General features: G+C 44.4%; 2 protein-coding genes across 2 annotated transcripts; both read left to right on the plus strand.

Annotated features, from left to right (window-relative positions):
* Positions 1 to 3825: 3825 nt before the first annotated feature.
* Positions 3826 to 7131, plus strand: LOC311111661 (trans-1,2-dihydrobenzene-1,2-diol dehydrogenase-like; the record flags this gene model as incomplete). The annotated part of the gene is made up of 7 exons (XM_084154446.1): positions 3826 to 3915; positions 4644 to 4755; positions 4867 to 5030; positions 5551 to 5803; positions 6075 to 6199; positions 6410 to 6560; positions 6792 to 7131. 7 exons carry the CDS (start codon positions 3826 to 3828, stop codon positions 6899 to 6901), a joined length of 1005 nt encoding a protein of 334 aa, XP_084010572.1. The 3' UTR covers positions 6902 to 7131.
* A 677-nt stretch (positions 7132 to 7808) lies between these two features.
* On the plus strand, positions 7809 to 14360 carry dhdh.2 (dihydrodiol dehydrogenase, tandem duplicate 2). Its single transcript, XM_084154445.1, has 7 exons — positions 7809 to 7935; positions 8366 to 8477; positions 8672 to 8835; positions 9043 to 9295; positions 10128 to 10252; positions 10412 to 10562; positions 14206 to 14360. The coding sequence occupies exons 1-7, from the start codon at positions 7846 to 7848 to the stop codon at positions 14322 to 14324; spliced, it is 1014 nt and encodes a 337-aa protein (XP_084010571.1). The 5' UTR covers positions 7809 to 7845; the 3' UTR covers positions 14325 to 14360.
* Positions 14361 to 14484: the final 124 nt, after the last annotated feature.

Consider the following 14484-nt stretch of genomic DNA (forward strand, 5'->3'; position numbering starts at 1 on the left):
GTCCCATTTTGTGAATTATTGGTTGGTGAGCGGACCCCAGACCTCACAACCATAAAGGGCAATGGGTTCTATAACTGATTCAAGTATTTTTAGCCAGATCCTAATTGGGATGTCGAATTTTATGTTCCTTTTGATGGCGTAGAAGGCCCTTCTTACCTTGTCTCTCAGATCGTTCACAGCTTTGTGGAAGTTACCTGTGGTGCTGATGTTTAGGCTGAGGTAGGTATAGTTTTTTGTGTTCTCTAGGGCAACGGTGTCTAGATGGAATTTGTATTTGTGGTTCTGGCAACTGGACCTTTTTTGGAACACCATTATTTTTGTCTTACTGAGATTAACTGTCAGGTCCCAGGTCTGACAGAATCTGTGCAGAAAATCTAGGTGCTGCTGTAGGCCCTACTTGCTTGGTGACAGAAGCACCAGATCATCCGCAAACAGTAGACATTTGACTTCACACTTGTTGTTTGTGTAAATTGATTTTATAAAGTCGTATATTTTTTCCCCAACACCGCTTTCCATCAATTTGTATAGCAGACCCTCATGCCACATTTTTTAAATCAACAAAGCAGGCGAAACCTTTGCCTTTGTTTTGGTTTGTTTGTTTGTCAATTAGGGTGTGTAGGGTGAATAAGTGGTCTCTCTCTCTCTCTCTCTCTTTCCCCCCCTGCCAATTGAAGGGCTGCTAAGTCAGCTACGGTATAGTCTCATCCAATGGGTACATGCTGCAGATACAGATATGACTCCCAAAGGATTGACACAATGCAAAAGCTCAAAGACTGCCATTACAGCCTTATAGCTCGTCTCTTCCTCAGCTCTATCCTTCTGCTCTATCACACTTTTTTTAATGGAAAGAAACAAACTGCAGCCCCCAAACATCAGTACATCCTGTTCCGTTGACAAAATGACTTATTGGTCCCCTGCACACTTTGCTCTCCCCCCGCATTCATCAAGCTCTCCTCCCAGCCTCCCTCCACCTCAAACTTCCTGTCCTCTGCACCTCCTCTCCTCACCAGCCTGGCGCTCGCCTCCCTCTCCTCGCCTGGCTGTCACTCCTCCTCCCTCTGCAGTGACCTTGAGTTACAGATGGAGGGATGGTGGCTCCTTTAATACAGTGATTACTAGTCCCCCCAAATACACCCAGCACTAGATATACAGTATATTTCACTTATGGACAGCTGTGTCTAAGCGGAAATAGAAACCCTCTAAATCAAAACAGGATTATACAGTCTCTCCCTGCATGGACATTTTTTATTTCCCATTAAGCTCAAGTCAGAGATGAAATGTTGTGTTGTAGGATGAAGTCTATAGCTGCACAGCTATTGCAGCTCCATAAGAAGGGCACTTCTACTGACAGCTGAAAGCTAAGATGAAGTGATGTGATGGAGTGCAAAGACAAAAGTCTGTTGTGATCAACCACCTTCACACAACAACAACATGGCTCCTGCCATGGAGACCAACCACGGTGACTAACCATGTGACATCTCTGATAGCCACCCAGCCCCCAACACTCCCCCAGCTCTGTCAGTGACAAAGCCAGGGACACAGTCAGACTGAGATGATGCATGAAATTTTAATCAAATAAGCACTCAGTGAGAAGTGATAGGAATGGAAGGCAATCGCCCTGGCTGTGGTGAATTAATGAAGCCCCCGCCTGGCTTCCTGCATGCCAACGTCCTGACTCGGCTCAACTCATCAGCAGTCTCTGTTCCTGGAGCCAACTCCATCTTTACTGTATGACATCTCGTCTTCCAATCTCAAACACAATCCCCCCAGGGCCCCTGGTCCCACCCCACACCATGCCAACCCTCCTGTCCTTCAGCCCATCTCTGTCAGATCTGAGAGCGTTCCTGATTAGTCTTCAGTTCAGAGGCACGCATACCCTCTTCTTGACCTTGAGGGCCATGCTGGAAACAGACACAGATGTCTTGATGAGTCTCAGCAAAGAAAGTTTGATTTTTCATTCCCTCTTATGGCTGGCAGTGTCACAGCTTGGTGGGAGAAAGCTGGGTCCCAGTGCCTGGCTTCTTCTCTGCGCCAGCCCTGCCTAGAACTTCCACAGCAGACCACCTGAGCCTCTGTTATTTCTCTTGCCCCATCAGCTGGCACTGCCACAGTGCCACCAGGCCCAATCCTTCCCTCCATACATCCAACATCCAGATGGACCAGGCCTCTCAGGTACGGCCCTGACTGACACTCACTCCTCCTGCTTCTCTCCCTCTCTCTCTTTCTCTCCCTACCCAACAGGGAGTGACATCACTACGTGCACCTTTCCTGCTGCACCCAAAATTTACACACAAAAGTGTAACATTTCACCCAAGGCGGAGATGGGCATTCCCATGGCAACCAGGTCCTGTGGTATAGGCAGGGAGATTAGGCCAAGCCTGATGCCATTTGCATACAAATTGCCCAGCTGGTACCTTGTCGTTATGACAACGGCACACAGCTCCCAGAATGCCTTTGGAAGTGAGACACAAAGGCAAAGCAGCCGACCAGTCATTGATAAAATTTTAGTTTTTTTCACAATGAGAATTGTTTGCCGACAATGTTGTCATTTGAATCCAATCTCCAGGGATCTGTTTGAAATAGTGAAAATAGAGGAAGAGAGTACACTATTTAATGAATATGTGGAAAAAATATACCCATATATATTTATTTTTTGGCTTATTATCGCATAAAAAGTGATAATAGTCATAAATACATCAATCTGAAATATCTCGTAAAACCAATAATTTTATGTTGCACAACAATTAGAAAACAAAATAAATATATGTTTCTCTCTAACCAGATGCTTTTTTTTCCAGATGCTTTTTTTCCTAACTGGCCATTTCCAAAAATATAAACAATTAAATTTTGGGTTGACACTTGTTTGATACTTGATGATGCTTTTATAATGTAACACACAACAATAATCAATTTGAAATTCTCAGAGCTTTGCAGGATCCCTGAACACCACTTACAACATGTTGCCATCTAGTGGTCTGTTCTGGTAATGAATCTTACACAATAACAAGCCTCATAACTATAATATTTAGCAACAGAGCTCTCTCATTTCCATAGTCATCCTAGCTCAGTGTATTGACCAGCAGCTAAACAGCTGTGCTGGGCTGTACTGTTTGTTCCTATGGGAACTTGTGAACCCTGCATAGCCTACTTGTTCACCCCTGTGGTCCCTGTGGGGGTCCAGTTTAACCATTGGCCTGTGTGCTGCTGTCAAGCCCTTGCAGGCTACTCAATGCCTCCCCAGTGGGGAACAAAACAGCCCCCTACCTCCTTCCTAATGGTTCCTGCCTCCTTGGGTTGACCTGCAGCATTCTGGGAGAGTGATTATGTGAGGTCAAGGTGAGTATGTCTGTACACATTAAACCCTCCAGTTCCCCATAATGTTAATGTTGCTGGAGAACCCCATTGAACTGTTCTGTTACAGATTGTCAGAGACAACCGGTATAAACTGCTTTGACCTGGTTGTGAGAGACTTGTATCAGCATTACATGGCTGTATTAACCTGTGGCGGTGCTCTGAAGGTTGTGTGTGTGTGTGCGTGTGTATGCTTACGTGTATGTATGAGTGTGTGTGTGTGTGTGTAGGGGTGAGATACACCCACCTCTCGAGGGGGAGCAGAGTGGAGAGCTGACATTCCCAGCCTCTCCAGCATATAAATGCAGCATCATGCTCTCCAGGGTGAAGCTACCAGCTCTGTGGACTGGACACGCTGTGGAGCGCCTCTACATCTGACCCCTCAGCACTCCACAAGGTCACAACTGCTCTCCCCAGCTCAGACCCAAGGCCCAGGCACAGCCCCTCTTACCTGCCAACCCCCATCTGTTCAACATGGCGACCCGGTGGGGACTCTGCGGTGTGGGGAAGATCAGCCACGATTTCAGTGTGGCCATGAAAACCCTCCCTCCTGGAGACCACCAGGTACCTCACTCCACATGCTGGATGTCTCTCTTGCTCCTGCCTCTGTCTCTCTCTCTCTGTCGGCACTGACAGCTTGCCTAGCAGTAATGAATGTCTGTGTGTTTTCCCCAGTGGTGTAAAGTACTTAAGTAAAAATACTTTAAAGTACTACTTAAGTAGTTTTTTGGGGTATCTGTATTTTACTTTACTATTGATGTTTTTGCCAAATTTTACTTTTACTTCACTACATTCCTAAAGAAAATAATGTACTTTTTACTCCATACATTTTCCCTGACACCCAAAAAGTACTCGTTACATTTTGACAGGAAAATGGTCCAATTCACGCACTTATCAAGAGAACATCCCTGGTCATCCCTACTGCCTAGGATCTGGCGGATTCACTAAACACAAATGCTTTGTTTGTAATTATGTCTGAGTGTTGGAGTGTTCCCCTGGCTAACCGTAAAAAAAAAGACAATTGTGCCATCTAGTTTTCTTAATATAAGGAATTTGAAATGATTTATACTTTTACTTTTACTTTTGATACTTAAGTATATTTTAGCAATTCCATTTACTTTTGATACTTAAGTATATTTAAAACCAAATACTTTTAGACTTTTACTCAAGTAGTATTTTACTGGGTGACTTTCACTTTTACTTGAGTCATTTTCTATTAAGGTATCTTTACTTTTACTCAAGTATGACAATTTAGTACTTTTTCCACCACTGTTTTTCCCCTCTTGTTCCAGATAGTGGCGGTGGCTGCGAGGAGTCTGGAGCGTGCCCAGGAGTTTGCCAAGAAGCACAGCATCCCCAAGGCCTATGGGAGCTATGAAGAGCTGGCCAGCGACCCAGAGATTGGTGGGTTAACAGCTTGGGAGGGCCTGGCTGTGCAGCCACAGATAATGGCTTAGTGACGTAAGTGTTTGAAAATCAGCCTCCAGCCTGTGTACTGTGTGACTGTCCCTGCAGACATGGTGTACCTGGGCGTGCTGCACACGGAGCACTGGCGCGTGGGCCTGCTGGTACTCCAGGCAGGGAAGAACATGCTGTGTGAGAAGCCCTTCGCCATGAACTCCAGGCAGGTGGGGGACCTCATTGCTGCCTCCAGGAAGTTCAACGTCTTTCTCATGGAGGTGTGGGAAAGGCTCATCTCAGTCTGTTAAAATGATTTATTGCTTGATTCTCACAATTTGTACTGTTGTCACATTACCGTAGCAAATATCAGACCTGGGTTCAAATACTATTTCAAATATCTCAATGGCTTTCACATACTGTACATTCAAAGTAAGTTTTAAGATATATTTTATTTGAAAAGACAAGTAGTTAAATATTTTAATGTATTTGGAAATACACTTGTAAAGTATTTGAAAATACTCAAATATACTCCCATACATTTAACCCAGGTATTTGAATATGTTGTTTAAAAAAGGTATTTGAAAATACTCTCAAATACAATTTGGTACAAATAATCATTCAAATAAAAGTATCCAGATCCTCAAATACACATGTATTTGAACCCAGGTCTGACAAATATAAGGCCGGATTTTGTTGATCATATGAGGGCTGTTGTAGAAATTACCAAGTTGAGGTATAGAAAGAAACTGTCTGTCTGTCCACTCCGTGAGGTGATGGTCTCTCTCTGTCTTCTCCCAGGCCATCTGGTCCCGTTGTTTTCCACTGCACAGGGAGGTTCGCAGGCTGCTGGCTGAGGACGCCATCGGCGAGGTAAAGCTGGTGAAGGCCTATTTTGGCTCCCCTCAGCTTCACATCCCCCGCTCGGTGGAGAAGGAGCTGGGAGGAGGCGCTCTGCTGGACATTGGGGTCTACACCTTGCAGTTTGTGCTGATGGTGTTCAACGGGGAGAGGCCAGAGTCCATCTATGCCACTGGAGTTCTTCTCAACTCCGGTATTAATCTTGGCACCTACATGTAGTACCAAATGTCCTGTGCGTACTGGCCAGCTAACAATCTATCACAAGATACTACTAACTGGTCATGTAAGCCAAGTACTGGTCGTGTTAAACAGATGGTGGGACAGGGACAATGAGTTTGGAATTGGGCACAACCCAAGGATCAGATTAGCATTGGGGTCAGTATTAACTAGGCCTACAACAAGGATTAATTATTGATTGAAGTGTAAAAATATAACTTGCTGTTTGACTTGTTGATGGTTGACAGGAGTGGATGAGTCCATGGTGGTGGTGATGAAGTTTTCCAGGAACAGGCTGGCTTTCTGTTTCTTCTCCATCGCTGTTTCACTGCCTAATGACGCCACCATCAGTGGAACAAAGGGCACCATCAGGGTATGCTGAATCAACTTTTAAACTGCCCAGTCTGTTTTATCTTCATTTAGGGAAAATGTAATATAGTGATGAAAGAGCCAACAAATGCTAAACAATGTCTGATATACAGTATGTCACTGATTGAGATTTCATTGAGATGTATTATTGATTAATTAATATACTGATAAGTAAACACATATACCATAATGGCCATGTTTCATGTCCTCTTAGGTTCTAGGTCCCATGCATTGTCCCACCACACTGGAGGTGAATGGGAAGACAACACAGTACCCTCTACCTGAGCCCTCCTTACCTCTGAACTTCACTAACAGCACTGGGCTGCGCTATGAGGCTGAGGAAGTCAGGCAGTGCCTGCTCAAAGGTATGGTGGCTCCCAAGGTCTTACCAGAGAAAAACAAAATGTCTCTGTTCTAAGATGAGTGTTTGTTTGAACAGAAATACAACAACTATCCAGTTGCAATGCTGTTGGTAGATCCTAGGAAATAAACAGTAAAACTGTCAAATAAACAATAACATTGTTGTTATACCTGCTGCTTCCAACCTGAGCCTTTGCTTACAATACAGTCAGTCAATTTCTCCTTCTCTTCCCCAGGACTGAAGGAGAGCCCCAGAATGCCCCTGTCTGAATCGGCCCTGCTCACTGAGATTATGGATGAGTGCAGGAAACAGGTGGGAGTGGTCTTCAACCAGGACAGCCAATAACCACTCGCCACTCGACCATGGTCCATCTGACCTGTGCTACAGGGCCTGGACATGGACAGAGCTGTGTGTGGCAGGAGGGAGGGATCAAGCCATTGAGTGTGTATGATCCACTCATGACTTAGCCCTATACAGCTTGCACCTGATGTGAGACCAATTTGAACACAAGGATGATAAAGACAAGGACGCCTGAGTTAGTAGGCTACTGTTAGCTGCTAAAACTGACAGGTTAAATTAAGAGTACCAACGTCTGTTACTGTGAAGTGTATGATTGATGGGTTCAATAAAGGACACTGATTGTCATGGTGAGGTTTATTTCATGAGGTGACAAGTTCATCCTAAGAGGGAGATCATCAGTCAGAATACATTCAAATTGGAGAAAAAATGAATTGTCATAGACACATTGACAGACTATAACCTATTGAAACCTATTGTCTGAGTAAACAATGTATTTGCTTCCCAAAGTCATGGGTGGCAAACAAGGCGTGATGAGTCAGCAAGTTTATATATCGCACAACACAGGCTACCACATAGGCTACCTTGGCCAGCTCTAAGGTTTCAGCACACCAAGCAGCACATGGGGAAATAATGTAGATCTAAAAGTAATTTAAATATTTTATATTAAAGATTTGAAGTGTTGTAGGCCTAATCCAAAATATCAACATAAGTTATTCATTAACACAATAACGATCAGCACCAAACCTCGGAGTCTGTTATGGGTGTAAGATGGCACGTTACTGCCATCTGTTGGTAAATGTTCATTACTGCAACACCAGTGTTTAATAACGTGTGTGCTTGATATACCCGGATGTCTTTGTAATATTCCGAACACAACTGGTTGGTTACTCGCATCAATGACGTTGTCTCGTCATTTCATCAAAACGTAGTCTGTCTCCACCTGCTGGCTAATAGTTACATGTCGTCTAAGTTTCTTTTTACACACCAATATGGCAACCAGGTGGGGAATCTGTAGCGCCGGGAAAATTAGCCACGATTTCACAGTGGCACTGAAAACCCTACCTCTCGGAGACCATCAGGTACTTATACCGGTTTACAGTAGACAGTGACACCCACCACCACATACTTTATTGTGTTCGTGTTCAAGCCTCAGTTTGCTATCGTCAGCGTGTTTTCAAATTAACGTGAATGATCTGAACTGTTTTATGGTAAGAAATCAGAAGGTTGAACTGCACCCATGTAGTTAACTTTAAGTAGATTGGAAAAGTTATAATGTGACAGACCCACTGTAATGAATTTTTTGAGTTGCTGACATTACATTATTGTTTACTGCCACACGGTGTCCTCTGCACAGATTAATGGTTTACCGTAAAACTTGAACTAAATGAACACGGGAAATGTAATATAGAAGTGTGAAAGTGGTTTATTTAAAAGTACCATAGGCTACAAACATGTTGAAAATGTAAAATGATGAGTGAATGAAATAGCCCACCCTCTGGTCATCCCTAGATTGTTGCTGTGGCAGCTCGGAAACTACAGGACGCTCAGGAGTTTGCAAAGAAGCACAGCATCCCTCAAGCATATGGCAGCTATGAGGAACTGGCCAGAGATCCAGAGATTGGTCAGTGTCTTGTCTCAAACATAATCTAGCCATGCCATCAGGTGCTTAATATTTATCAGAACAGTGTTTATTAGTGCTTTTTATTATGTCATTTTTCTAAACGGCCACATGTTCAGTAATAAGATTTATTCCTCTTCTAATTCCTTAAAATGTATCCTTAATCCTGTCTCCTCATTGTCACTGTGTGTGGGTAGAGGTGGTATATGTAGGCACCATCCACCCTTACCACCTGCCAGTTGGCATGCTCTTCATGAAGGCCCAGAAGAATGTGCTGTGTGAGAAGCCTATGGCCATGAACCTCAGAGAGGTGCAAGAGCTGGTGGCCTCTGCTAAGATGAACAAAGTCTTTCTCATGGAGGTAATACGGACTGTTACACCTGTGGCATTATTACCACGTCACATACCCAGCCAGTGTTTCAACAGCACACAGGTGAAGGCGGCCCTGTGTGTGTGTGTTAAAAATAATACTTTATTCATCTTTATTAATGTCTGTGTGTGTAACCATAGTGCTCTCCCTCCTCCTCCTATCCCTCCTCCTCCTCCTCCTCCTCCCTCGATGCTCCAGGCAGTGTGGACCCGCTTCTTCCCGGCCTCTCTGGAGATCGAGCGCCTGCTGTCTCAGGGGGAGGTGGGCGAGGTGAAGATGGTGAGGGCAGACTTTGGGGCGCCCCTCATGCACGTGCCCAGAGCGGTGGAGAAGGAGCTGGGAGGAGGGGCGCTGCTGGACATCGGCATCTACTGCCTGCAGTTTATATGCATGGTGTACAATGGAGAGAAGCCTGAGTGCATCCAAGCCACCGGTGTCTGTCTGGACACAGGTAGCGAGACAGCAATGGGACACTTAGGAAGCAATACTAGTTGTAGCTATTGGGGGTACTAGTGGTGTACCTATTGTGGATAGCCTACAAGTCCTTTAGCTATTGGGGATAGCCTACAAGTCCTTTAGCTATTGGGGATAGCCTAGTCTCGCAGATAGCTATTGTAGAAGTTCAGAACACTGTGGTCATATCTTTATATTCCTTCACTTTTCAAGATGTTCATCCTTGTGTCAACTCCCTGCTTCTGATATACAGTCCTGTGGTATCAGTGTCAGTTTTCTCCCTGTTGTTTGGTTTCTGTTGTCTGTTCTGTAATCTTTCTTTGGGTTCACTCAGAGGTCATTCCATTGCCACTGAGGTTTAAATTACAAGTGTCTTTACAACTGTTTAGCTTTAGGTTTATAATGGTTAGCTTGTAAAAGTTGGGCAACAGCTGTTTTAGTATTACATACTGAATCTGTAAATTCTGTGATTCTTTTACCAGGGAGGGAGTATGCCAGTCTTTCTAGTTTCTCTTAGATAAGGCTTCACAATCACCTCTTTATCACTTTTACTGGAGGAAAATATTTCTTAGTGCTATTCAGGTAGTCCAAAAGTGAAATATTAATGACGCACTGCAATGACAGTGCTACTAAGCAAGTGCATGCTCCATACAATGTAGTGATGTAAACCAGTGTTTACTTTAGTTTGAGTGGATGAAAGGATCTGTGAAAATGACATGATGGAAGAACTAACATAATGTTAGAGGGAGGGAAAGTGTGTCAATATGTGTTGAACATGTTAATACTGTAGGTGTATTTCTGTATTTACCATGTCATTGTGTTTGTGCTAGGAATGGATGAAGGCATGGTTGTCACGCTGAAGTTCTCCAGGAACAGAATGGCAGTGTTCACCTGCTCTATTGCTGTGGAGCTTCCCAACGACGCTGTTATCGTTGGCACTAAGGGCACCATCAGGGTAGGTTCTACAAGAGGGCACACTCCTCTAAAAACACAATTGATGCGTTGAATCAATAGAGCATCATTGCTAATTCAAACCACCTACTAACCATAAAGTATAATAATACAGTATGTATTCTAATGTAGGGGTGTACACTGTATGTGTTAATTGACCTAGGTTCCTGAGCACATGTGGTGCCCTACCTCCCTAGTAGTGAATGGGAAGGAGACTCAATACCCTCTGCCTGAGCCCTACCTGCCCCTCAACTTCATCAACAGCACTGGGATGCGCTATGAGGCAGAGGAGGTGCGCCAGTGCCTGCTCAAAGGTACACTGATGAGACCATAGATATAACATTGTTTTTTCTCTATCAACTATTCCCCATGTATGTGTGCAACATGGATTGGCTTTCAACTAGCTCCCCACCTCCCCTAAATGTTGATGCAGTTACAGAACCATGTCTTGTTTACTCAGTATGAATTCACCACAAGATGGCAGCAAACCATCTGAAATGCCCTCAACATGTCTCTCTCGACAGACATTCAGCTAGCTTGAGACTTCTGTTATTTAATTTTTTTGTCATTTAGCAGACGCTCTTATCCAGAGCGACTTACAGGAGCAATTAGGGTTAAGTGCCTTGCTCAAGGGCACATCGGCTGATTTTTCACCTAGTTGGCTCGGGGATTAGAACCAGCGACCTTTCGGTTACTGGCACTAAGCTCTTAACCACTAAGCTACCTGCCGCCCCAGACTACTCCACAGACAAAATAAACCACTGGCAAATTCAACAATGGGCCTTTTCATGAAATAATAATAATACAAATATTTGTGTGGAGAAACAGAATATTTGTGAGATGATTTGCATACCGCCCCAACAGATCCACAGATGGCGCAATCTCTATTGCACTCCACACTGCCCTTTCCCACCTGGACAAAAGGAACACCTATGTGAGATTGCTGTTTATTGACTACAGCTCAGAGTCCAACACCATAGTGCCCTCCAAGCTCATCACTAAGCTAAGGAGCTTGGGACTATACACCTCCCTCTGCAACTGGATCCTGGACTTCCTGACGGGCTGCCCCCAGGTGGTGAGGGTAGGCAACAACACATCCGCCACACTGACCCTCAACACGGGGTCCCCTCAAGGGTGCGTGCTCAGTCCCCTCCTGTACTCCCTGTTCACCCACGACTGCGTGGCTGCGCACAACTCCAACACCATCATTAAGTTTGCTCTGACGACACGACGGTGGTAGGCCTGATCACTGATGACGATGAGCAGTGTGGTGCCAGGACAACAACCTCTCCCTCAGTGGGCAAGACAAAGGAGCTTATCATGGAGGGCCGAACACGCCCCCATTCACATCGATGGGGCTCTAGTGGAGCGGGATGAGAGCTTCAAGTTCCTCGATGACCACATCACTAAGGACCTACAGTGGGGGAAAAAAAGTATTTAGTCAGCCACCAATTGTGCAAGTTCTCCCACTTAAAAAGATGAGAGAGGCCTGTAATTTTCATCATAGGTACACGTCAACTATGACAGACAAAATGAGAATTTTTTTTCCAGAAAATCACATTGTAGGATTTTTTATGAATTTATTTGCAAATTATGGTGGAAAATAAGTATTTGGTCAATAACAAAAGTTTCTCAATACTTTGTTATATACCCTTTGTTGGCAATGACACAGGTCAAACGTTTTCTGTAAGTCTTCACAAGGTTTTCACACACTGTTGCTGGTATTTTGGCCCATTCCTCCATGCAGATCTCCTCTAGAGCAGTGATGTTTTGGGGCTGTCGCTGGGCAACACGGACTTTCAACTCCCTCCAAAGATTTTCTATGGGGTTGAGATCTGGAGACTGGCTAGGCCACTCCAGGACCTTGAAATGCTTCTTACGAAGCCACTCCTTCATTGCCCGGGCGGTGTGTTTGGGATCATTGTCATGCTGAAAGACCCAGCCACGTTTCATCTTCAATGCCCTTGCTGATGGAAGGAGGTTTTCACTCAAAATCTCACGATACATGGCCCCATTCATTCTTTCCTTTACACGGATCAGTCGTCCTGGTCCCTTTGCAGAAAAACAGCCCCAAAGCATGATGTTTCCACCCCCATGGTTCACAGTAAGTATGGTGTTCTTTGGATGCAACTCAGCATTCCTTGTCCTCCAAACACGACGAGGTGAGTTTTTACCAAAAAGTTATATTTTGGTTTCATCTGACCATATGACATTCTCCCAATCCTCTTCTGGATCATCCAAATGCACTCTAGCAAACTTCAGACGGGCCTGGACATGTACTGGCTTAAGCATGGGGACACGTCTGGCACTGCAGGATTTGAGTCCCTGGCGGCGTAGTTTGTTACTGATGGTAGGCTTTGTTACTTTGGTCCCAGCTCTCTGCAGGTCATTCACTAGGTCCCCCCGTGTGGTTCTGGGATTTTTGCTCACCGTTCTTGTGATCATTTTGACCCCACGGGGTGAGATCTTGCGTGGAGCCCCAGATCGAGGGAGATTATCAGTGGTCTTGTATGTCTTCCATTTCCTAATAATTGCTCCCACAGTTGATTTCTTCAAACCAAGCTGCTTACCTATTGCAGATTCAGTCTTCCTAGCCTGGTGCAGGTCTACAATTTTGTTTCTGGTGTCCTTTGACAGCTCTTTGGTCTTGGCCATAGTGGAGTTTGGAGTGTGACTGTTTGAGGTTGTGGACAGGTGTCTTTTATACTGATAACAAGTTCAAACAGGTGCCATTAATACAGGTAACGATGTGGAGGACAAAGGAGCCTCTTAAAGAAGTTACAGGTCTGTGAGAGACAGAAATCTTGCTTGTTTGCAGGTGACCAAATATTTATTTTCCACCATAATTAGCAAATAAATTCATTAAAAATCCTACAATGTGATTTTCTGGATTTTTTTTTCTCATTTTGTCTGTCATAGTTGACGTGTACCTATGATGAAAATTACAGGCCTCTCATCTTTTTAAGTGGGAGAACTTGCACAATTGGTGGCTGACTAAATACTTTTTTCCCCCACTGTATCATGGTCCAAACACACCAACAGTTGTGAAGAGGGCACAACAATGCCTCTTCCCCCTCAGAAGGCTGAAAAGATTTGGCATGGGCCCTCAGATCCGAATCTATGGATTTCACATGACTGGGCAGGGGCGCAGCGATGGGTTGGAATAGAGTCATGCCCAGTCAATCAGAATGAATTTTTCCCCACAAAAGGGCTTTATTACAGACAAAAATACTCCTGTTTCATCAGCTGTCCTCAGACGATTCCGCAGGTGAAGAAGCCTGATGTGGAGGTCCTGGTGTGGTTACACGTGGTCTGCGGTTGTGAGGGCGGTTGGATGTACTGTCAAATTCTCAAATGGAGGTGGCTTAAGGTAGAGAAATGAACATTAAATCCTCTGGCAACCGCTCTGGTGGACATTCCTGCAGTCAGCATGTCAATTGCACACTCCCTCAACTTGAGACATCTGTGGCATTGTGACAAAACTGCACATTTTAGAGGTGCCTTTTGTCCCCAGCACAAGGTGCACCTGTGTGATGATCATGCTGTTTAATCAGCTTACTGATATGCCACTCCTGTCAGGTGGATGGATTATCTTGTCAAAGGAGAAATGCTCGCTAACAGGGATGTAAACAAATGTGCACTAAATGAGGGAAAAAAAAAAAACATTGCATATGGACAATCTGTGATCTTTTATTTCAGCTCATGAAACCAACACCTTACATGTTGCGTTATTTTTGATCAGTATATATATATTTCAGCAGATCTTTTTAACTGCATTGTTGGGAGTGGGCTCGTAAGTAAGCATTTTGCGGTAGTCTAACCCGGTTGTATTTGGCACGTGACCAATTGTTTGAATTGATGAGTGTTCCTGGCAATGTGTGCTCCTGGCAGTGTGTTAGAATGACGTAGTCTGTCGGAAGACAATGCAATTTCTGGTGATTATCTTGTGTCCTGTAGGCCTGAAGGAAAGCCCCAGGATGTCACAGGCAGACTCTCTGCTCCTGGCTGAGGTGATGGATGAGGCACGCAGGCAGGTGGGGGTGGTTTACAGCCATGACCAACAGACCTCGGTCTAACACCTTTGTTCAATAAAATTACCCACTGAAAAATTGTCTTTGTCATCAAAACATTTTAAGTACACTGACTGTCCCTAATTTCTTGATATCATAGATCAAATATTCTATGGAGTCCTTGTAGTAATAAGACCACATTAAGTACATGAACTGAAGCACATTT

Source organism: Coregonus lavaretus, assembly GCF_964263955.1.
Source record: "Coregonus lavaretus genome assembly, chromosome: 37".
NCBI classification, from domain to species: Eukaryota; Metazoa; Chordata; class Actinopteri; order Salmoniformes; family Salmonidae; genus Coregonus; species Coregonus lavaretus.

What these genes read in the sequence shown, in the direction of transcription:
- dhdh.2 (XM_084154445.1), top strand. Translation starts at nt 7,846, where the DNA reads ATGGCAACCAGGTGGGGAATCTGTAGCGCCGGGAAAATTAGCCACGAT. An exon ending in TACCTCTCGGAGACCATCAG is followed by an intron (nt 7,936 to 8,365) that starts GTACTTATACCG and finishes GGTCATCCCTAG; the next exon opens with ATTGTTGCTGTGGCAGCTCG. An exon ending in GCGCCAGTGCCTGCTCAAAG is followed by an intron (nt 10,563 to 14,205) that starts GTACACTGATGA and finishes TGTGTCCTGTAG; the next exon opens with GCCTGAAGGAAAGCCCCAGG.